We start from the raw sequence: 25,056 nt of genomic DNA, 5'->3' as shown, positions 1-25,056 counted from the left end.
CAGAAAATAAAAAGAAATAAAAGGAATACAAATTGGAACATAAGAAGTAAAACTGTCACTGTTTGCAGATGACATCATACTATACATGGATAATCCCAAAGAGGCCACCAGAAAACTACTAGAGCTAATCAATGAATTTGGTAAATGCACAAAAATCTCTTGCATTCCTATACATTAACAATGAAAGATCAGAAAGAGAAATTCAAAAAACAATCCCATTTACCATCAAACCAAAAAGAATAAAATACCTAGGAATAAACTTACCTAAGGAGACAAAAGACTTGTACTCCGAAAACTATAAGATGCTGATGAAAGAAATTGAAGATAATGCAAACAGATGGAGAGATATATCATGTTCTTGGATGGGAAGAATCAACATTGTGAAAATGACTATACTACCCAAAGCAATCTACAGATTCAATGCAATCCCTATCAAACTACCAATGGCATTTTTCATAGAACTAGAACAAAATCTTTAAATTTGTATGGAGACACAAAAGATCCCAAATAGCCAAAGCAGTCTTGAGAAAGGAGAATGGAGCTGGAGGAATCAGGACTTCAGACTATACTACAAAGGTATAGTCATCAAAACAGTATGCTACTGGCACAAAAACAGAAATATAGATCAATGGAACAGGTTAGAAAGCCCAGAAATAAACCCATGCACCTATAGTCAATTAATCTACAATGAAGGAGGCAAGACTACACAATGGAGGAAAGACAGTCTCTTCAATAAATGGTGCTGGGAAAACTAGACAGCTACATGTAAAAAAATGAAATTAGAACACTCCCTAACACCATAAACAAAAATAGACTCAAAATGGATTAAAGACCTAAATGTGAGACTGGACACTATAAAACTCTTAGAGGAAAACACAGGCAGTACACTTTCTGACATAAATCACAGCAGTATCTTTTTCAACCTGTCTCCCAGAGTAATGGAAATAAAAGCAAAATTAAACAAATGGGACCTAATTAAACTCAAAAGCCTTTGCACAGCAAAGGAAACCATAAACCAAACCAACAGAATCCAAAGAATGGGCGAAAATATTTGCAAATGATGTGACTGACAAGGGATTAGTCTCCAAAATATACAAGCAGCTCATGCAGCTCAATATCAAAAAAACAAACAACCCAATCGAAAAATGGGCAAAAGACCTAAATAGACATTTCTCCAAAGAAGACATACAAATGGCCAAGAGGCACATGAAAAGATGTTCAGCATTGCTAATTATTAGAGAAATGCAAATCAAAACTACAGTGAGGTATCACCTCACACAAGTCAGAATGGCTATCATCAAAAAATCCATAAGCAATAAATGCTAGAGAGGGTGTGGAGAGAAGGAACTCTCCTACACTGTTGGTGGGAATGTAAATTGGTACAGCCACTGTGGAGAACAGTATGGAGGTTCCTTAAAAAACTAAAAATAGAGCTACCATATGATACTGCAATCCCACTCCTGGGCATATATCCAGAGAAAAACATGGTTCAAAAGGATACATGCACCCCAATGTTCATGGCAGAACTGTTTACAGTAGCCAAGACATAGAAGCAACCTAAATGTCTATCTACGGAGGGCTGGATAAAGAAGTTGTAGTACATATATACAATGGAATATTACTCAGTCACTAAAAAGAATGAAATAACGCCACTTGAAGCAACATGGACGGACCCAGAGATTGTCATACTGAGTGAAGTAAGTCAGACAAAAAGAAATATCATATCACTTATATGCAGAATCTTAAAAAAATGATACAAATGAACTTATTTACAAAACAGAAACAGACTCGCAGACTTAGAGAATGAACTTATGGTTACCAGGGGGGTGGGGGGAGGGAAAGTTAGGGAGTTTGGTATTGACATGTACATACTGCTATATATAAAATAAATAACCAACAAGGAAAATAAAAAATAAGAGACTGAGCCTTAGTCCATTGGGTTTTATCCCAAAAGCCTCCATTTTTTAAACTAAATATGGTGAGTTTAAAATTTTTATAACTTGAATGCTGGATGTATAAGAATAAACAGGAGAAATGAAAATAAATTTTTAAAAGCTGGAAAAGTAAGATAAACCTAAAGTAAATATAAGAAATAATAAAAGAAATCAATTATTATAAAAGCAAGCACAATAAACAGCTATTGGACAAAAAAACAAAAAGAAATCAATTAAATAAAAAACAGACAACCAATAGTGAAAATCAATGAAACCAAAGCTGGTTCTTTTATTATAAAATATAACACATCACAAAAGTGCACACACACAGAAAACACACAGTGCAATGATTTACCAGTGAACACCCTGCAAGTACCACTTGATCAAGAAATAAAACACAAACAATACCCAGGGTCTCCCTCCACATCCTGTCCCTTCCCAATCATTAACCTCTCCATCCCTCTAATCACTATGCAAACTTTTATGCAAATAACTTCCTTGCTTTCATTATAGTTTTACCACCTAAGAATGTGTCTTTAAAGTCTAGAATTGAGTTTTACCTGTTTTTATTAAACTTCATATAATGATAACATAGTATGTATTAGATGTGTTTGCTTGCCATTCACATATCTTCTTTAGTTAAATGTTCAAATTTTAACTGAGTTATCTTTGAAACTATCAATACAATTGATAAACCTCAAGCTAAACTGATCAAGATAAAGAAAGATACAAATAACCAGTATCAGCAATGAAAGAACTGGCATAACTACAAGTGCTACCAACATTAAAAGAATAAGGAAATATTATTAAAAACCTTTTAATAATTTGACAACCTAGTTTACATAAAGTGACTTATCCAGCTAGGTATGTGGGAATATTCCAAAATAAACACTTGAAATGTCTTACCTTTCAAAAACCTTCAAATCTGTCCTTAGACCTGTGTTTATCCTGAAGTCATTTGAAAGACAGGCTAAACATATCAATTTATCTCAAAAAACATCTTTTGGGGCTTCCCTGGTGGCACAGTGGTTGAGAGTCCGCCTGCAGATGCAGGAGACGCAGGTTCGTGCCCCGGTCTGGGAAGATCCCACATGCCGCGGAGCGACTGGGCCCGTGAGCCATGGCCGCTGAGCCTGCGCGTCCGGAGCCTGGGCTCCGCAATGGGAAAGGCCGCAACAGTGAGAGGCCCGCGTACCGCAAAAAAAACAAAACAAACAAACAAAAAAAACATCTTTTAAGTGCCTACAAGGTACACTACCATCAAGGATTCATATTAAAGACGTGGTCTTTTCTCATAGTCCTGCAATCTTCATTTGGCTCAGTGACTCCTGGAAAAACAAACATGAATAAGAGACAACACTAGATTTATTAAAGATCATAATGCTATCATTTATTGGAGGAAAAAAGCCAAAAAAAAAAAAAGAATTGTTTTGTGATATTTGGGAGAAAAAAACAGCTTACTTAACAGTAAAATTCTTTCTCTGAAATGAGTTAGTAAAAAGAAAACAATCTTCCCTGTATGAAACAGCATCTCAAGGTAGGAAAAGCAGCACACAAGACTATAGTTTGTGATATGAAAATTTCGGTATGCCACCAGCAGCATTCAAAATTGGCTGAGTATCTGTACAATTACAAAAATTGATGTTTTAACAGAGTGTTTTAAAAGCTCATCATACTAAAACAGGCACAATGTTCTGAAAGCATATAAATTCCCCATGGGCTTTTGAACATCTTTACCCTCAACTGCACAATCAGAATGTACAAAAGTAGTGAAAGATCAGAGTTCAGAGGTTTTAATTTTTTTGTTTTCCTTGTTCCAAATGGCAAAGTCAAGCAAAAATACTGAAAAAGGCAAAATAAGCACTTCTCATAGCAAAAAGACCACAAGATTGCATGTAAACTATGGTTTTCCTTTAAGACATTACACAAGGTTCATCTGTACTTAAGGCTCATTTCTTCTTCTTGCAGTATGGAAGTTCAACAGGCAGAGAGCAACATTCTCTGACAAGTCTCAGTTTGGTCTCAAAGGCTACCTCCCAAGGATCCACAAGGATATTAAGTCTAGGCAGCCATTTATATCAGGGAACTTTTGTCCATGCTATGTCTATTTTTGGGTGCTGTTTATTAAGTGTAGTGTCATTACTTTGTTGTAAATATACACATCAGTAGTAATTGTTTTTTATGATGCTGTGGACTGACCTTTCACTCCAAATAGCCATGTTCCTCCTGTCTAGTGAACACACTCTTGCCTGCTTTCAGCTCATCCCGTCTATAGAAAATGTTTTGTACATTTCCAAGCCCATCGTCAGTTTATCAGCTCCTGCTAAGAAGGACATAATTTTATTCAGTCAATTTACATTAACAAAGGCTCTGATGGACCATGGGCTCTGCTCACAAGCTCTGTGGTGAGACCTCTGCCGGTGCTTTGTGAGGCCCTTTGTGAGGTCAAGGGACAGAAATCTGAGCCATCAACAGCAAAGCTTAAGTGTACCAGGGGCTTAAGAGTGTCACCTATGCATTCACGGTAGAACTAGAAATAACCAAAAAGTGGGACTAAACGCCCGATCTATCTCAAGTAAACTGGAGGCAAGAACACTGCACGGCACTCTCCTCTTCACTTGACAAAAAATCCTCCAGATCTCAGAATTGCATAAAATTATAAATTAGAAGGTGCTTGAAAGTCACATGATTTAATCCCCCAACTTTTAAAATATAAATTGCTAAAACAATTTAGACTTCTAAATGTAAATTCTTCTGTTAATCTTACCGAGAGCTACACAGGTATCTATCAGTATTTAACTTCAGGTGAAGGTCTGTTCGCTTTTTTTAAAAAGCTATCTGCAAGGAAGCTACTGCACATCTTCAAACTTATCTTAAAAAGTCTTGGATTTTAAAACCAAAAGAACAATGCCTGTAATCTAGCAACATGGCCCTATAAACCTTAAACACTGATTTCTGTCGTTGTTGATCTGCTGAAAATGAAGTTGAAGGATGGGTTGCGGATTTTGAAGTATCTGCAATCCTACAGCAGACTCTAGTCAGAAGTTATCTAAGGAAAGAGACGAGAAGGCAAGACTGGTGTAGGCGGCCCCATAGAAAAAGGACTCCACAGCCACAGGGCTGCAGCTCCATTCCCTAATTCATTCCACCAAGTCTCATCACACGTGTTCCAACACATGTCACTCTCGCGGAGCTATCAAAAGCAGAAACAGCCAAACCGGTATCCCCACACCCCTTTTGTTTTTTTTTTTTAAGGTATGACCCACTTCTTAATTATCTTTGCTAAAGAAGTACCCAAAAGTAATTTTATTTAGATGCATTTCATGATTGTATTTCCTGCTCCCTGCGCATGTACCGATTAGGGTGGAAGGTAGCCCTCAGGTGGAAAACCCACAGTCACCACACAGGCGTGATGCACAGGAGCTCCAAGCATTGAGATAGTGAAGCCGGTGAGAATGCTCAGCTGTGGAGAGTGGTCGGTCCTTCCCAAGGACAAGACGGCCCGTCTGTGGGAGGGAGGGAGAGCAGGAACCTCGGCCGGGTCTCAGCAGCAGTGGCCACAGGCACAGCCACGCAGAGGGGCTGGAGAGCCAGAAGTTCCCCCGAGCACATCGGGCAAAAGGGGAGACCTCTTAGACAGCGAGACGGGAGGAGATGGGAAGCAGCGAGTTAGTAAACAGACCCGCCCGGTCTCTAAGGGGTGGGCAGAAGGCAGAGAGGGCCAAGAGCACTGGAAGCCAGCTCTCCAAGTCTGGACACAGCGGTCACAGGCCAACACGGCCAGGGAAGAGCGTTCAGGCCAGCACTCCCACCCAGCGGTTGGAAGCACAGCCTTGCACGAACACATTCCTTATCTACAAAAGAGCCACCTCAACGGTTCCCTTCATTCCAAAACGCAAGGATCTCTCCTTCACCCAGCAGTGAACGGGGTAGGATAGAAGGCAGGGGAGCAGGGAAACAGAGACCACGACCAACCACAGGACCTAAAACCCTAACTCTCCACTCCTCATCTCACCCACGAGGTTGCTTTTAACCAGTACAGTTGCTTGGTAACAGCTTTCAGCATATTTGAAATGGATTTCTTACTCCTACAGTCCAGCAGACAAAAACAAGTAGGGAAGCAACCAAAGGGTAAGGCGGCAGAAGGAAAAATTTCGGAGTCTGGAAGATCCTGGAAGGCGGGATCACCCACAAGCTGCCGAGGTGTCCGGACTGGAGCTGTCTGAACAAACTGGCCACAGGCCTCCAGAGTTAAGGCAAAGCAGGAGCTTTCATGCAAGAGCTAGTGCCCTCGGCTAGTGAGATCTGATACAGACCCCTTACCCGCTCTGAGGCTGTTCCTTCTCTAATAAGGGAGACAAGACTGCTAGCCTGGCAAAGTGATTGTTGAATATTCAACAAGATAGTGCACGGCAATGTCTACAGTGCCGGACACGTACTATCAAATAAGCTTTTTTAGATAAATTAATGGCCAGAGATAGTCACCTTATCACCTTCAATGGTCATCCATTATTTCCGGGATTAAATAATAATACCCACCTTTTACCGAGGTATCATTTACCTATGCTGGGCCTCACGCTAAGCACTTGACACATTTCTCGTTGACATCCTGTGATGAACCAGCAGGAATCATTATCCCCATTATTTTTAAACAGATGAGCGATGTGAGCACCAGAGGTTAAGGAGCTTGTTCAACATGACACTAGCAGGTGATCGAACCACAACTCACACCCAGACCTGTTTCACAGCCCACGTTCACCACCACTACATTATACAGGCCTGGTGACATCTTAACCTCATGTCTCACAAAGTCAAGTCCAGCCTCTGAAAAGGGCCCAGAGGGGTCAGCCTTTTAGGTGTATTACTCCAGGCTATTTGAAGCTCACAGTGACCAGGCTAGCCTCACATCAGCTCTAAAGAGAAGATGAGTTCTGACCCCCTTCACAGAGCCCTTCTGAGATCTGAGCTGTCTCCTGGAAGCCCCTGGCCCGTGAAGGAACCCCACACAAGCCAGATGGTAGCATATACTTTCCACTCCTGGCTGAAGGTAGGTTAGGGGCCTCGGCAGCCTAGAAAAGGACCTAGTAACACTGGCTCCACACTCTGGCCCCGTCAGGCCTGTTCATACCTCCCCAGTTCAGAAGAAAAGCCTCACCGGTGTGAGGTCTTGGCTGCAGCAGGAAAATGAATTCAGCAATCAGTCACAAGCAAGGAGACAAGCAGTGGACCACTGCCTTTGGTTTGGAGGTTCCCAGAGCAAAAGCGTGAGTGGACCGGCCCACCTGGGAGAAGAATAGAAAGGCAAACCCAAACAGACTTCTCCTCTGGAGGTGACTTTGGAGGTCCTGTAATGCCAAGAACTCCAACGATGAAGAGAGATCATTCTGATGGTCAGGCCGCAAGGAGGAGCAAAAGGGCACAAAAGGACTGATGGAGATCCTACAGATCTAAGAGGAAGCTTCCCAAAGGGAGACTGAGCGGGAGAAGATACAATGACGTAGAGAGATTGCAACCAGAAAAGGTACAGGCTTGGCTGATGAGAACAGGAAAAACAGTTACAGGAGGTAACACCAGAGCCACACCAGGAAAACGCGGTGTCCTGAAGGTCCGGGACCAAAGCTGGGGCACCCAGGCTTGGGGCTCAGTTCTGCCATCGACTGTGGCTTTGGGCGGATCTCGTAACTTCTCTGAGCCTTGATTTCCTTGACTGCCTAGTGGGATACAATCCCTGCTTCATCACAAGGCTCTTACAAGGACTAGACAACATCAGGGACATGAAAGCACTTTGTCTGTGGTCAGACATCAAGCTGCAATATGGCCACCCCGCAGTCCCTGGTGTCTTCTCCCACTGTTTCCAGCACAGGCTCCACTGCAAACGCTGGGACTGTTTAAAGGTCACTGGGCAGGAGTGCCTACTTCCTGCTGGTTCCACAGCGGGCTCTGTCTTCCCACCTACTCTCCCCTGGCCCCGTTCTAGGGGAGAATGGAAAACAAAATCAGTTTAAAAGCAAACATTTATAAATAATGGAGGGAAAAAAATACAGCAGAGAGCAGCAAGATTTTTCACCTCCTACCAGGTCTTGTCCAAAAGGAAGCAGTAGTGTTTGCTGCTGCCGCTTTGTTCTCTCTCAATCTCGTTCCAGGAGGTCAAGAGTAAAGATATGTGGTGGGGAGAAAGAAAAACCCAAGAGAAAAAAAGTGTGCACTGAATGTTAGAAAATACATTCCGTGGGCAGGTGTGGAATCAGAACAGCAAAAGAGCCACGGCTCAGGTCTAAAAACAACACACATCACCAAAAAGTGCTCCTTTTCTACTGCAGTCCACGGCCAGACTCTCCACGGGCTCGTGTGCAGCTGTCAGGAGGGCAGAACCACTTGTTCCCAGACACCAGAGTAGAAGCGTGTCCACACTGTGTGGGCCAGGGGTGACGGATGCCACGCTGAGGAACAAATCTACGAAGTCCCTGTAGACTCCCAAACTCTATCCCTTCCTGTTGCACCCCTGTGACTCCAACAGGGCGGCCTGTTGCCAGCTGGGAATCACTGGCTCCCAAGGCTTATCTGCTGCTGCTTAACAAGGTTTTTATTTATGAGAACTCAGTGGAACACCATGCAAAGGTGCATAAGGAAGATTCCACTCCATCAGATACAGAACCCACCTCTCATATCGTGCTACAGACATTTGGGTTTGGGAACACACCATTGCCTCCAAAAGTAACCCTCAGGTGTTCAGAATGCAAGCAGCAGGTCGCTGCAAGATCAAAGGCACGTGTCTGTGAGACAGAGATTTAGAAGATATTTACAACACGGTCCACGAGCTTCCATCCACCGTGCCTTCCAAAGCTTTGCAAAACCGGCTGTGTGTTACGCAAGACATACAGCAAAACACTTCTTCACAGCGTCCCTAGGAAGAAAAAACACAAAGATAAATGGGAGATCATCACTCCAAAGGCTCCTGGAAGTGGTAAAGACCCTCCTTGAGATTTTCTGGGCACCCAGAGTAGCACGCCGCAGAGCAGAAAGCACCCAGACCATGGGGGCAGGTCTACACGGCATCAAACCTCAGCTTCAACGTCTACTAGTAATTATCGCAGGGAAGAGACTTGCCTTATTTGAGTATCAAATTCCTCATCTGTAAAAGGGCATGTCCCCACTTACTCTGTAGACCAGCCTGGGAATTAGTGCATTGAACAGAGTAGGTATTTAATAAAGAATAGCTACCATGACCATCAGAGGAAAAGATAGGAAGAAAGTGGAAACTATCTAAAACCAAGAAATTAGTCAGGACTGTATACTTTAATATCAACCAGAATCACGGAAGGCACCAAAAACATTAAGTCAAATAGGCACTAGGGCCTTTCTCCTTTCTAAGAAGGCAGCAGAAACTTGTTAAGGGACATCTTGCAGGAGTTCCCTAGCACAGGGATCTCTCTATAGGTACTGAGCACTTGCTACTCTGATGTGTGAGCCCTATGCCAGGCACTTGCTCCTTGGAATTCAGTGTAGAGAGTGCAAGGAAAGAGTGAGGGCTCAGCAGATTACTATTCTATTCAAGCAGGCACATCCATCCCACCGCCATATCTGGCCACGTTCTAGGGCTTCTCACTCCAGTTCTACTCCTTGTGCTCTCAGCTGCATTTGTGCCAAGGACACTGGAGTCACACGAGGGAGGGAGGGAGGAAGCATGAGAGAATGCATTAGCATGAGCGGGCGCTGCATTTTACTATCAAGATAATTCTAGGACAGCATTTCTTAAGATAGGCTCTGCACTGAAGTCCCAGCAGATGCTCTGCACAAGAAAGGGTCTTAGGGACAAATAAGATCCCTTGTGGCAGCTCACAATACACATATTAAAGGACCTGGGGAAAAAAAAAAAAAAAAAAAAAGGACCTGGAAAGCCTATTCACAAAGCCACCCAGCTGCCTTTAATGTGATGGGCTGGTTAACTTCTCATCTAATCAGTCACTCGCCACCATCTTCCGATCACTGTCAGCGACAGCCTTGGAAGGCCTAAGTCTGCTCTTCCTCCTTCCCAGCTCACGCACATTTCTCACTGCCTCAACACAGTTAAGGAAAAGCCTCTTTTTAGTTAACAGGTCATGAAAGAGAAGAATGGAAATAAAATGGTGACACGAGAACAGAGGCAAAGATCACTGAAAGTGCTAATTAAAGGAGGTTTGGGGCTTCCCTGGTGGCACAGTGGTTGTGAGTCCACCTGCCGATGCAGGGGACACGGGTTCGTGCCCCGGTCCGGGAAGATCCCACATGCCGCGGAGCGGCTGGGCCCGTGAGCCATGGCTGCTGAGCCTCCGCGTCCGGAGCCTGTGCTCCGCAACGGGAGAGGCCACAACAGTGAGAGGCCCGCGTACCGCAAATAAATAAATAAATAAATAAATAAATAAATAAATAAATAAATAAATAAATAAAGGAGGTTTGGAGGTCAGAAGCTCAGAGTGAGAAAGGGGCCAACCCCAGTCAGTTATCACGAGTCCTTTCAGGCCGGGTGGGGGGGTGGGGGGGTCGAGGGTCAAGTGAGTTGCTCAAGGTCACACTGCTAATCAGGAAACCCTGGTCCTCCAGAGACCTGGCCCTGCTTACTTTCCCTTTATGAATTCTTTTCTGAAACGTTCCCATCAGTGGGATAGTGTAAGAAAATAAGCATGGACTTCGACCCCCTCCATCCCTTGCTCAGTGATATTAAGATGATATTCACCTTTAGGAAAATCTCCTCAAACCTACAGGTTAAAAGAGTGATAATGAGCATATTACATACTGTCTATCACAGCAGAATGTTCCCAGCACCAGGATCGGTAGACCTGGGTCAAATGCCTATCATTGGTTGTATTATGGGTCGGGGGGGGTGGGCATTAGCTTACTAATCTATAAAATAGGTGTATAACATCTGCCTATTCGTCTCAAAGGATTTTCATAAAGATAAAACAGCATGAACTCTCTGAAAGCACCCTAAATGAAGAGGCCCCATGCAAACCATCATCATCCCCAAATGACAGACATTATAATCCTAAAGACAGTCTTACCTTGCGAATGGTATGTAGGAAAGGCTATACCTACAATGCAAAACAAACAAAAGATCAAGTCAAATGAAGGGAGTGGAAGATTACACAGTGGATTGGGTTTCTGAGCTGCAAGAGCACCTGCGGTGATGTATCCAGACCCCTTCCCTCCTCAGTGAGGAGGGCGTGTTCGCACACACACCACACACACGCGCGCTGTGCCATGTGTATAACAGGGAAGGGGGTGTCATCTGTAGCCACAGTAGGAGGGCAGAAGGCCCGTACGGAGACAACTCGGTCACCTCAGCCTCACGGGGTTACTGCTTTAACCAAATGAGCCAGCAGCATTACCTACAACAGGCAGATTCCAGATATCCAGATGACCTAGAAGCCCTATTCTAAAGGAACATCAAATAAAATCCAGATCAGCTGTCCTCTAATATGTTACAAGTTAGCAACAGAATACAACTTGTACCCCATTGGGATAAATTTTCTGCTCTGTGCCTATTCATTTTAAAAGAAGAGAAAAGAGAACAGGAAAAGAAAAAAAAAAAACCAAAAAACCCACTATCAACTGCCCTATGGATGAAAGTATAAGCAAGCTATGATTCTTTAAGAACCCAAGCCCACAGATATCTTGGTGGTCCCAGTTAGCTCAGCCCCCTCGCCCAGAACGGAGCCACAGCGGGGAGGAAGCTGGCCACGCCCCCAAAGACCTGGCCTGGGTGTCAGGCAACCTGGAAGCCAATCAACGCTAAGAAGGCACATACAGTTGGAACACATCACGGTTGGAATAGGGCCATCTGCCTGTGCACATATGAACGCTGAATCTTTAAAAACTGGCTTCAGAATCAGTCTATATGCAAAGAAAGGCACGTGTATGTAGGGACTAATTTCTGCCCCGAGAAGAAAACCAAAATATAAACATAAGCCATCACACCAGGCCCTTTCAGTACCTACCACCACACTGTATGTGTCACATTAAAATCACGCCATCATTCTTCTCCGTAGCTGACACTCACCACGTACAAAAGCTGACTTACTTGGAATAAATTCCAAAGGGCATTTTGAAAGTACATTTATTCAAAAGTCCAAAATTACTAAAAAGGAAGGATGGGTGTTAAGCTTGCAGTCTCAAGATCCATTTCTATCAAATAAGACAACATTTGATCCTTGGAAGCTTTAAAACTTCCACAGTCTTCCTTTCTTCGCATTAGAGCCAACATTTTTTCCCAAAGTAGATCAAGTCACATTTTTATGAAACTGTTTTGGCAGATATCATCCCTTGATAAACTGTGAACATATTATAGAAACGTCTCAGAAGCTATTGATTCCATACAATAGTAAGGGTGCCACCACCCCTTTACTCTGATGTTGGACAGGTTTGAAATGGCCATGAACCTACAGCCCCATCCATGGTTTTGAATGATAATGTCTCCAGTGGTCCTTTCACTATGCTTGGTCCCTAGGGCACAACTAACTCCCTGGTTTTGCTACGGCACACAGCCACACGGTTTTCCATTTCGTCAGTCACTGCTTCTCATCTCCTGCTGACAATTCACTCTTTGTCCTTCTGTTAAATGATTCATCCCACCACAAATGTAACACTCACGATTTTTCTTACCAGTTTCCTTTTTCTTTAATGCCTGTTTGATTCACAAGCCTCTTTTTACCAGCCCCTACACAACTTCATCGTCCTTGCCCTTACCAGACGTGAGTTGTTGAATAACGTTTGTAACATCTCAAAATCAACCCTGAGCCCAGCAAAAATGCCACAGTGGGCAAAGAGCCTCCCACGACCACACAAGGCCACTAATGCCACCTACTGGCGGTGGGCTGAGTCGACAGGCTTTGGTGCTCTGCAGTGTGATTTGACTTGCATCATTAAGGATTCTTAAGTTGAAAAGCTTCTGTTTTCCTAATCCTCCTACCCACACCATGTGGGATTTTATCTCCTTCAGCTGCATTAGTCAGAGATCGATGTGGGAAGGGACTGTTGAAAAGGTTACTTACCACGCCAGGGCCAGAGACTGCAAAATGCAGAAGATGAGAGCAAGTCCACTGTTGTGCCACTGGAAGAAAAATGATATGGTTACAGGTGCGTGTGTGACAAGAGGCACACACCAAAAAGGTTAAGGAAAATTAAAATACACACTTACCCAAAAGGCAGAACACAGGGTAAGCGTAAGGCACAACTAGAGAGAGAAAGGAAACATTATTTAATTAATACGATGACAATGATAACAAGGAGGGGAAAAAAACCGTAAAGACATCATTCTTGACAAACTTACAACAACACATCAAACTTCCGTAATCAGATTCTGTGGTTATCACAGCCACCAAATGCATCCTTCATTTCAAAGCACTGAACCTACCCGAGCACCCATCTTCGGCAGATGAGTTCAAATCCCAGTGAAATGAAATTGGCCAATAAGGATTCATGTAGATTAAAAAGAGAAGGATCCTCTTCTACTTTCAAAGTTTCCCAAAATCTCTGCCCAGCAAACACAAGCACATTTCTGGTCCACCCATCCATACATCCTTCCATTTCAACACATTAAAGTAGGTTAAACACACACCTCTTTAACTCCTGCCAAACACTAGTGTCTGGAGTTAGAAAGGGCATGTGAGGGCAAAGGTTAACACTAGACGTCAATCTCACAGGCAGAGAGTCGATTATTTGTTTACATGTCACCTAACACTGTCCCTGAGTCCTTTCTTAGTAAGTTCTTTTTGCAAGAGACTTATCCAGGCCCTCTACATCCAGGGATGGCCAAAAGCAATTAGCAGTCCAGCTATCAGTCGTGCCTGTCCTCTCCATCCTGCTGTATCAGTAACTACTCAATAAATATGACCGAAATAATTTCTTGGTGTCCAGCATTGTGCCCAATGCTGTGAAAGGATACAAAACAGTAGCAAGTGTGGCCATGGCCTTAGAGAACTTACCCACCTGAACAAATGAGAGGTACACAAATGAAACTACAAAGTATGTTGCGCAAGGTCTGGACATTGCAATACTGATAACTGTAACAGCAGGTCCAGAGGACGTGGTCTGGAATGATGGGATGGTCCCATGGAAGGAAATGGCCCAAGGAAGGGAGAGGCATTCTGGGTTAATGGGACAGGAAGCTAGGACAAGACTGAAGACACTGTGGTGAAAGCAAGGAACGGGGGTGCTGGACCATGAGGAAACCAGACCTGCTTCAGGAAAACTGACAAAAACAAACAGGATCCCAAAGTCAGAGAATGACAAGGGGAAAAAGAGCCCATGCTAGGAGATGGGACACCCACTGGAGAGAATGAACCCTGTGTTCCCCAGTTATTCCCTCTAAGCTCTGCTTGTATGTGGCGTCGTCACCCACCACCAGGAGGGTGTCAGAGCTCTCTTATTACCACGTGAGTTTGCCAAATTTAAGAAGCAACACCTTCTGGAGGGGCTTGATAGAACTGGCAGTACCTTAACACCAACTGAAACACAAGTCAGGGGAAGAGAGTAAAAATTATTAGATGAAGAATGCTCCCTTCTGCCACAGTGGATACAGGCATCAGATAGTAAGTCAAGATGAAAGGGAAGAGGATAGAAGTCTTTAGGTTTAAAAGGAAAAAAATTGCAAACGGCAGAAACAAACACTCCTCTTTTAGACATTCAGCTAACAGGAAGACCTTACCAGCACCATGATGGTTGCAATCAAACGCGTAGGCTCTAACATTCGCTTCAGCTGTTTCACTGGTCCCATGAGGAAGAGAGTGCTAAGAGACAAACACACACAAGCCGTTCAGACCAGAACAGAACCACACGAGGTAAACCAAGGTGCCTCCCCATCACCTCCCCCAGCTCACCTGTGGCAATAATAGCAGTAATAGTAGCTGACACTTGAAAAGCTCTGACTGAGCTAGGCACTGTACTTTAGGGCCTTTTGTGCCTTATTCTTATTTAGTCCATTAACAATTTATGAAGTTGATTATAGAACAGTCATCATACTTATTTTGCACTTATTTTGTAAATTTTGTTATTTATCTAAGGCCACCCAACTAGAATACGGTAGAGTGAGGTTGTAGACGCACGTAGGTCTGACTCCGGAACCACATCCATAACCACTAGGTTAGAGGACCCCTCCCTTCCAGGTGCTACCTTGCCTCCTTAACGACCTACCCATGGAAACAAACAAACCAAAGAGACTCAGGTAATCTAAAAAAGAAAAACCACATCTTACAGGCTTAGGTAGTTTATGTTAAAAGGTAGAGTATTTCATTTTCTTTTGTAATCTCCAGAGGATAATTCTAATGTTGATAGGAATATCATCTGTGATGTGTAGTACACTTGCTAAGTGCTAGATATCGTGTACATGATCTCATTTCATCCCCTCAACAACTCTGTGAGTTAGGTATTATTACACTTATTTTAGAGCTGAGAAAATAAAGCTCAGAAAGGTTAATTTACTTATCCAAGATCATACAGCTAAGCCCATAAAAGAGCTGGCATTCCAACCCACATCTATTGGATTCCCAAGCTCCAAAAGAGAGCCCCAGCATGCCTTCTATAGGGATGGAACTTGATAGGTGGCTAGTAAGAAAGAGTAAACACAAATGAAGCAGACACTCATGCCTAACACGGCAAGTGCCAGGGCCAGGTATAGGTCATGCTTCCCAACTCCTGACAGAAACGCCCCGCGTGGCATCACCCCAGGCGTAGCTGTTTTACAACCAGCATTTAATACAAGCCAACCAGCAGATGACATTAGCCACTGAGTGTTCTAAAAACAAAAATTTGTTAAGTAAGTCTACCTCTCTTTGAAGTGCCATTAAGTTTCCATTTGAATTCAAAGCTGCACTCCCAGGTCAAGTGTTTGCGCTGAGTGTACTCTTGAGCCTACGTTGAACAAGAAGCAATAGCCAAGGGTGGCCTTAAAAATTAAACGCAGCATATATACAAAAATATAAAAGGGGCTTCCCTGGTGGCGCAGTGGTTGAGAGTCCACCTGCCAATGCAGGGGACACGGGTTCGTGCCCCGGTCCGGGAAGATCCCACATGCCGCGGAGCGGCTGGGCCCGTGAGCCATGGCCGCTGAGCCTGCACGTCCGGAGCCTGTGCTCCGCAACGGGAGAGGTCACAGCAGTGAGAGGCCCACGTACCACAAAAAATAAATAAATAAATAAATATATATATATATATATATATATATATATATATATATGTTGAAGTGATAGGATATGAAAGGGATGTATTTTAACTACCTATTTTCTCTCCAAATCCTTAAAACTATGGAAGCATCCTCCTTCACCTCCCTCCAAACACAACGCACATCCATTTTCCCATCTAATAATTGGCTAAGGTTAGATGTAAAAAACTGTTACCTCCCAAGAGATGCGATGTTACCAAAGGTGTAAAACACTGCGAAGAGGTATAGTCCCTTCCTGGGCACCCAGAGCAGAAGAGTTCCCTGGAAGATAAGGCACAGAGTATCTGCACGTGAGGAACACCCCACCACAGCCACCGAACCAGGAGCGCGCACAGAGGAACCTTTTCCCCTCCCCCCACTTACCTCCCTCACCACCTCTCTTTCCTCCCCCTCCTCTTATCCATGCATTTCAGTGAAGAGCAAAAGAGAAAAGGAGGTAGATGAAAGTGGAAAGATAGAGGGAAGGAACGCAGGGGGAAAAGATGCAGGAGGGGAGGGCAGTCTTACCAGCAGCGAGCAGAGAATTCCTGCAGCAAAGCAAGCAATGAAGCCTTTTATTCTGGTGCCCGAGCTTAATGAAGTTGCCTGAACAACCTGAAATATTTAAAAAACTAATTACATACATGTATATGCATATGTAATCACCAAAAACAAAGGACACAAACTTAAATTTAGAATTTGTACAGAGGAAGGCAGCAACACAGAAACCTAGTTGAGCATAGCTACAGGAGCCCTCATGTTCACTGAATCCAGCTCCTCATCCAGCCATGAATCTCTTCTCCAGCAGCTGATAGAGGCTACCGAGCCTCTGGTTGGACGAGGTGGAAACTCTGCCTCAAGCACAATGCACTTCACAAACAGTGAAGTGGACTGTAAGAGATGGGCTGGTGGGACCCGAGCTGTGTCCCACAGCTATGCTGTGTCTCACCCAGGAGCCCAAAGTTCACGAACCAGTTCGAATTGCCTATGACAGGCCTCGGGGTCGTCCCGTGTCCAAGAAGAAGAAACCCCAGGACTTTGATTTCGCCCAGCAGAAACTGACCGACAAGAACCTGGGGTTCCAGATGCTACAGAGGATGGGCTGGAAGGAGGGCCACGGCCTGGGCACCTGTGGGAAGGGCATCAGGGAGCCCGTCAGCGTGGGAACTGCCTCGGAAGGGGAGGGGTTGGGTGCCGAGAGGCAGGAGCACAAAGAAGACACGTTTGACGTGTTCCATCAGAGGATGATGCAGATGTACAGACACAAATGGGCCAACAAATAGCTCCAGGGTCTCTTCCATGAGGACGACAGGCATCTGGAAAGTGCCAACTCACCACTTTGGGTGCTTACTGTCTCTGCCTTGTTTCCATCACTGCAAATCATATACAGAAATTTAGCATTTTTGGTCCTTGGTAAAACCTGTGGCACGAACTGTGCCACCACGGAAGTCCCTTAACTTTATCTTGACAACGTATAGGTATTATTTACTTTCCTACTCCATAATGAACTGTAAAATCGTCCATGGAAATTTATAGATAACTTCTGGTTTCTTACTCCATAGGGAATTATAAAATTACCCAACAGATGCTATTGAGTTCAAAAGAGGAGTTCAAGAAAACTGGAAAAATAGTGAATGGAATGATCACTGGGTTCTTTTTTTTTGAGTGCAATGTTCTTTATATTACAAAATTTTTAAAGTTTTATTGCTTTAAAGATATATGCCTTTGTAATAGATTTAGATCTTGGAAAAATTATATTTGAAAAACACATGCATTCCATTTTTCCTAAAGAGTGTTTATTATAAAAAATCGATCTAGTGCTGTACTGTGTCATATATGCTATATGTACTTTCTCTTTTTTTTACCACAAAACGATTTGACCATGTTTATGAGGAAATCACTGTACTTAGAATAAGATACGGTTACAACCACGAGTCAAATTATGCCAAGGTTGACCTCACAGACTGTTCCAGAATATTATCCTATGCATAAATGCTCCACCATGTTCTGTTTATTATAAGTAAAATCATCTTCAAATATCTTTGACATTAAGTAAGGACAAACATATTAGTATGGGATATTATGTAGCATGAGACACATATCAATTTAGATGATTCAAATTCCATGAGAATGGTCACTTATTACTGTTTTTTAATAATGGTAAAAGGAAAATATCTTTTTTTAACATCTTTATTGGAGTATAACTGTTTTACAATAGTGTGTTAGTTTCTCCTTTACAACAAAGTGAATCAGTTATACATATACATATGTTCCCATACCTCTTTGCTCTTGCGTCACCCTCTCTCCCACCCTCCCTATCCCAGAAAATATCTTTTGATAACATTTCCACTCTCTTTGATGTGGAAAGATATTAGGTGTGTGAGTACAAATATGGCCATTTTCTCTTGGTCATTTATTACATTATGTATACTATTCGTTGTTATATATATGAAGTAAATATTCAAATACAGAAGCAGAATTAAAGGATCCAGCCAACATAAAGAGCTGACAGAAACCATACATGTGAAAGAAAATACAGAAACCTGGAAATGCTGAAATCTAAAAAGGACCCATATTTAAGAAATTTTTGGCTATGCATATGTCAGACTGTTACATCCAATTTTCTGCTGGTTTCATAGCTATTTAGAAGTGTAGGTTTGTGCTTCATTAAGGTACAGCTATGTGGATCCCATCGATGTTATTTCGTTTACTGTCCTTAGAATAAGATGTACTTTATTATAATCACCACTCCCCTTTAATTAATTTAATTAGTCTTACATTGTAAATGAGCTTGTTTCCTCAAATTTTAGGTAGATACAACTACTCAGTCTTTGAGCATAGCATATGATTCAGTTTTTTAAAAACTGAAGTATAGATGATTTACCATGTTGTGTTGGTTTGAGTTGTAAAGCAAAGTGATTCAGTTATACATGTATGTATTCTTTTTCAGATTCTTTTCCATTATAGTTGTTATAAGATATTCACTATAGTTCCCTATCCTATACAGTAAGTCCTTGTTATCTATTTTATATATAGTGTGTATCTGTTCATCCCAAACTCCTAATTTTATCCCTCCCTTCTCCCCCTTTCCCTTTTGGTAACCATAAGTTTGTTTTCTATGTCTGAGTCTATTTCTGTTTTGTAAATAAGTTCATTTGTATCACTTTTTCAGATTCCACATATAAGTGATATCATATATTTGTCTTTGATTACTTCACTTCATATGATAATCTCTACATCCATCCATATTGCTGCAAATGGTATTATTCATTTTTATGGCTAAGTAATATTCCATTATATATAATTAATATGTATATTAATATATATATTCCATATTTATATATATATATATATACACACACACACACACCACATCTTCTTTATCCATTCTTCTGTCAATGGACACTTAGGTTACTTCCATATTTTGGCTTTTGTAAATAGTGCTGCTATGAACACTGGAGTACATGTACCTTTCTGAACTACAGTTTTCATCTTTTCTGGATACATGCCCAGGAGTGGGATTGCTGGATCATATGATAACTGTATTTTTACTCTTTAAGGAACCTCCATACTGTTATCCATAGTGGCTGCACCAATTTACACTCCCATCAACAGTGTAGGAAGGTTCCCTTTTCTCCATACCCTCTCCAGTGTTTACTGTTTGTAGACTTTTTGATGACGGCCATTCACGCTCTAGGCACATGGACTTCAGTAGTTGCAGCACGTGGCCTCAGTAGTTGCAGCACAAGGGGCCTAGAGCACACAGACTTCAGTAGTTGTGGCCTGCGGGCTCTAGGGCGCAGGCTCAGTAGTTGTGGCGCATGGGCTAAGTTGCTCCGCGGCACGTGGGATCTTCCTGGAACAGGGCTTGAACCCATGTCCCCATGGACACGGCACCCCATGTCTGCAAGACAGCAGACCCTAGAGCAGCCTGAGCCCTTACGGCAGCCTACGCAGAATGAGGACCACAACTGGAAAGGTGTGACCTCCCCCAGGGCCCAGGGAAAGGGGAAAAGACAGGGGTGGCACTCGCGCAGTTCGATCCGAGGGGCACCATCTCCTAAGTCAACCAGCCAAGCTTCAGGACTCACTGCTCCTGCCGGCCTTTCTGGGACCCAGGAGGGCTCAGACTCTCATCCTAATCGGGTCTCTCAGCCGAATCTATTCACTCTTGGTGCAGAAGTTGTTCTTCAAGGTGTTGGCATCAGCCAAGTCACCCACATGTGAGATGGATCCTAGTTAATTAATGAATGCCCTATTCATCCCTCTCTGTCACCATGATTAATCCTTCCCAAGAGCAAAGTTCAGTGGAGGCCGAGATTTCCAGAAAAGTCCCACTAAAACAAGGGAGCCTGTGAGTAACTCCTGAGGATTTTTTCCCCATGTCAAAGATGACAGCCAAGTGTCTGCACCAGAGACCATCCTAGTCTCTCAACCTCATGCAGTGGCCACAGCTGCTCCAACTTGCACAGGCAGCTGCCAGGGAGACCAAAGGCCTTTCCTCCTGCCCAGCCAAGGCAGGGCAGCCAGGCCCCCTGCATATTCATTCACCCAGGGCTCACCTCAAGTGGCCAGCACAGTCCCCAGCTGGCAATGTGGTGAAAGCTACTGACCACACATCCCCCCAGCTGATGGAGGAAGGCAGTGGTGGCAGAGGTTCCCAGGGTCACTAAACCCACAACTCCCTCAGCCTTGACAACTCCCAGCTCAGGGGCCTATTCTCAACCCTGTCTCTAAACTTCCTGTCAAACCAGAAGCTGGAAGAGCAGGACCAGAGGCTTGCTCAGGCGTGGCAGGCTTCACTACAGCATGGCTTCCTCCCCACTCAGGAGACAGGTATTTAGGGCAGGTTATCTGCCCCATATGTTCACACATATTGAAAGTGGGGCTCATCACACACACACACACACACACACACACACACACACACACACAGCACTTGCAGAAACATATGGCAACATATGACCCTACACAGAATGGCACGCTCAGGGATGTTGCGGAACAAAGGGATGTTCTCCCATTGCAGAACACAGGCTCTGGACGCACAGGCTCAGCGGCCATGGCTCACGGGCCCAGCCGCACCGCGGCATGTGGGATCCTCCCGGACCGGGGCACGAACCCGTGTCCCATGCATCGGCAGGCGGACTCTCAACCACTGCACCACCAGGGGAGTAGGGTGTTAGGAGCTGACAGAGGGGCCACCTGGTCCCACGTTAGGAACACCTCTCCCCCAAAATGGGCCTTGTGATGCTCTGTTACCAGTCTTCACTGGCACCCCAGACACTCGGATTAGACCCCTTCTGACTAACCTGTTCAACCTCCCAGAAGGACAGGAGAAAATCGAAAGCCACCACTCACGCAAGCACCAAAGAACTTACCTTGCCAAGGTGGAAAAATGAACAGAGCTATGTGGAAGAAGAAAATTGTGGTAGTGGGATTGGACTGGATTCAATCCAATGCTTGCCTGAGCATTACTTGGCATCAACAGAGACATGTGAAAAGATTCACCCGTTTGTTTTACAGGATGAGCCACAAGGTTAAGTATCCATTTGACACGGCCTTGGTATTTAGAGCACAAAATAGTCTCAACAGGACAGTGAGAAGCCAGCTCTTGTAAAAATTAAAATCACTCGTGATAGGAAGCAGTTCTGGTTTCTGCTTCAAAAAGGAAAGTAACACGTTGTTGGTTCCACATGTCTCTCAACCTGACTCCCAGCCAAATGTCACCCTATTTGCCAAAATGAGGGAGGGGGCGATAACTTTTCATCTACGTGGTTGCAAGTTCTTTCACAAACACGCTTAGTCACAGGCCAGAGGAAGCTGTTGCTCCGCTTCCAACTGGATCCAGCAAAAGCTAAACACTTCTTTGTGCCAATTTGTGAAAATCAACTCCATTGATGTAAAATAGCTCCTTAAATTCATGGTTTCTGGAAACTGTGCTAGCGCACTTTTTGGAAATTAGAGTAGCTGGAATAGCACCTGGATACAATCTGTAGGCAAAGAGCTCATAGGCTGTCTGACTGGCAGTTATGCACAAGAGTCCCTTTGACTCTGGGATGTGGAGAGAAGAGGGGCTCTTGCCAAAAGAAGAAAAGCTGAGAACTGTTCGGGGAAACAGGGTTGGTAACAGGAAGAAGGTGAGAAAGGAACACTGCCCCATTCCTGTGCTTTCAAACCAGGTACAATTCAGACCCTCCTTGTCCCTGCAATCCTGTAGAGAAAACATAAAGCCTGTACTTTCAGAAAGAAGCCCATAGAAACTGAAGATTGAAGGTGGATTTATGAAGACCAGGTATCAATCACAAAACTCATCAAGATGCCATCTGTGACCAGACATCACCAGGCAAGTTTTATAATTCCCCAGTTTCATATGTAGGAGAAACAGAATTAGTCATATTTTTATTTTTTGCATTAAAAGGATAACAATTTTTTTAACATCTTCATTGGAGTATAATTGCTTTACAGTGTTGTGTTAGTTTCTGCTGTATAACAAAGTGAATCAGCTACATGCATACATGTATCCCCATATCCCCTCCCTCTTGCGTCTCCCTCCCACCCTCCCTACCCCAGCCCTCTAGATGGGTGCAAAGCACCAAGCTGATCTCCCTGTGCTATGCGGCTGCTTCCCACTAGCTAAAAGGATAACAATTTTTTAAAGCATTCACTTCTGGTGACGTCTGTTTTTATAATTGAATGTGAAGAGACTTTAAGGCCACCAAGTCCAACATCCCACACAAAACAGAAATTTCACCAGCATCCTCCAGCCTTGCCAGCCTCAAAACCATGGGAAATGTGAGACAATCAAGTCACTACCAACATTTTCAAGGAGGCCCTGACCTAATAAGTAAAAACTGAGCCAAAAACAACCCTGAGGGTGAATTCAGCTGGACACAAAATGCTTCCTGGTAGTCGGGGACTCAGGAAGTGCCACACAATAATGTACATAAACAGGAATCTCACACTCAGAGAGAGGAAACTGGCAGCAGCGTTTTAGAACAAGACAGAAGCACCTAGTCTTTCTAAAATAGATTCTACATGCCTGAGCTTACAACTCTTTAAAGCCCTTCATTGTGTCCAACACAGGCATTCACTATTTTAGGTAAAAACTAACTCAGCATTTTATGTTTTCAATCTGTACTACATCATTCACTCTTGAGTGTCTGTCCACCACTTCATGATGATTTTCTAAATCAAAATATCTGCATCATCTCCTCTGTCCCCACAAGAGTCCACAGGAAGAGAAAACATCACCCTCTTGAACCCCAGCTGCTCTAAAACCTTATTGACAGTTGGTGCAACATAAAGCTTTAGATAAGCATAACTGTCAACCACATAAGTTTTCTTAGGCCCAGTCTGAGGTTTGGCTTGTGAGTTCATACAAGAAGCCAGAAATCAAAAACGAGGAACTCATGAAATTATTACCGAGCCCTGACCAATTAATAAAGGCAACAGATTTAAAAGAAGCCACAGGCTGTTTTGAAATGTCAAAAAAAGTTAAAACTCCAATTCCTATAACACTCAGTGCCTGTAGTGTTGCTTCTTCAAGGTGAAGATTCAGAGAGCAACTTTTAGGGTTCTGAGATTTCATGGTGGGCGTGGAGGTATCAGGGTCACACAAAAGTCAGAATAAAATCAGCAACCACAAAAGCGAGTGAAAGCAGCATGCTGAGATAGCCACTTGAGACACTGATGAAAATCAGAGGGAAAACGTAGGTTCCAACTTGAAAGAAGCCATGTTATCTTGTGCAAGAGCTTCATTTTACAGATGAGGAAACTGGGGCCCACGGAATACGCCAAAAAATAAAGAGAAATATTATTTTATCATTCACGGAGGAAAAAAAAAATAACAAAACTCTAAGCACTAGAAATAGGAAATAAACATCCTGTGTGGCTCTAGAACACAGGGCATTAATGCCCAAGTTTCAACTCGACCAAACCTTTCTAAAAGAACAAACAAGCGTGCAGGCGGCCTCATGAGGTCCTGGGCGTCTACGGAGTCTACGTGCAGCGTGTGCACAGAGAAACAAGATGTGGTCCCAGCCGTCCAGGAGTTCACGGTTTTCCTGGGGGTAGCTTACAGCAACAGTGCGCACAAGGTCGGGTGCGAGTGTCACACCCCACAACCTAAACTGGGCAGGAACGCAGCCCGGAGCACCGAGGCGCGGCCACCAGTCCCGCCTCGAGGTAGGCAGCGAGGAGGTGCGGTCACCTAGGCCCCCGGCGCAGGCGATCTACCCTACGAGGACTCCCTCCGCCAAGTTCTCAGAGGCCCCAGCCTAGCTCGGCCCTAAAGCCCTTTCCCTGGCCTGCAGGGATGGGGCCGCCGAGCGGGAATATCCGCCCTCCCCTTCGCAGATGTTTCTAGGTTTTGCTCCAGCTCGGCCCTCCCTTTGTGGGGGGGATGGGACGCGGAAGGCTGAAGGGTGCAGGACAAAAAAGTAAACAGGTGCCGACTACCCTGTGCAGAGTGTCTGGGCCCTGGCACCTGGGGTGGGGAGTGGGGGGAGCGCGGGGGTCCGGAGCGTTGGAGAGGAGGGGGAAGGAGCAGGGGCAGAGCTGCTTTCCACGAAATCCTGGAAGTCCTGCTTGCCTTTCCTACCAGCCAGCAACAGGCGCCGGCGGAACTGGGGGCGGGGCTCCAGTGTCACCCAGACCCCCGAGCCCCGGCGCGCTCCCAGGCTCCCCGCGGACCCTCCACCGAGGCGGGGACGCAGCGGCCTCGGGGAGGAGAGGGCGCGGCCAGGCGGCTGCGCGCCGCGGCGCACTCACCTCGGACAGGCCGCCCCGGTCCTCGGTATCCTGCCCGCTCAGCACCTTCTTCAGCTTGTCCATGGCGGGCTCGGTCCACCCCGGCCCCAGCCCCCAGCCGGTCGCCTGTTGCTCTGGCTGAGTCGCGGGCTCTTCCGAGTGCTCCGGCCCCGCCGCCGCCAACCACGGCGCGCCCCGCCC

General features: G+C 44.5%; 1 protein-coding gene across 2 annotated transcripts; it reads right to left on the bottom strand.

Annotated features, from left to right (window-relative positions):
• Positions 1-2,192: 2,192 nt before the first annotated feature.
• On the bottom strand, positions 2,193-25,056 carry SFT2D2 (SFT2 domain containing 2). 2 transcript variants are annotated; one of them, XR_010839890.1, is made up of 10 exons: positions 24,877-25,036; positions 16,636-16,722; positions 16,304-16,389; positions 14,617-14,698; positions 13,108-13,143; positions 12,962-13,020; positions 10,973-11,002; positions 8,594-8,838; positions 4,134-4,254; positions 2,193-3,262 (listed from the first exon to the last, which is right to left on the bottom strand). XR_010839890.1 is itself a non-coding variant. In XM_059073591.2 (8 exons), the coding sequence occupies exons 1-8, from the start codon at positions 24,937-24,939 to the stop codon at positions 8,799-8,801; spliced, it is 483 nt and encodes a 160-aa protein (XP_058929574.1). In that variant the 5' UTR covers positions 24,940-25,056; the 3' UTR covers positions 7,935-8,798. The 2 variants fall into 2 exon arrangements, 1 of the variants encoding a protein (XP_058929574.1); XM_059073591.2 differs by lacking the exons at positions 2,193-3,262; positions 4,134-4,254 and having other exon boundaries at positions 7,935-8,838; positions 24,877-25,056.

Source organism: Kogia breviceps, chromosome 1 (assembly GCF_026419965.1).
Source record: "Kogia breviceps isolate mKogBre1 chromosome 1, mKogBre1 haplotype 1, whole genome shotgun sequence".
Lineage (NCBI taxonomy): Eukaryota > Metazoa > Chordata > Mammalia > Artiodactyla > Physeteridae > Kogia > Kogia breviceps.
Note: the sequence above shows the minus strand (reverse complement) of the source record. Positions and strands in the feature narration are given on the sequence as shown.

What these genes read in the sequence shown, in the direction of transcription:
- SFT2D2 (XM_059073591.2), bottom strand. Translation starts at nt 24,939, where the DNA reads ATGGACAAGCTGAAGAAGGTGCTGAGCGGGCAGGATACCGAGGACCGG. An exon ending in AACATCGCATCTCTTGGGAG is followed by an intron (nt 14,699 to 16,303) that starts GTAACAGTTTTT and finishes TTTGTCTCTTAG; the next exon opens with CACTCTCTTCCTCATGGGAC. An exon ending in TCCTACATACCATTCGCAAG is followed by an intron (nt 8,839 to 10,972) that starts GTAAGACTGTCT and finishes TTTTCTTCCTAG; the next exon opens with GGACGCTGTGAAGAAGTGTT.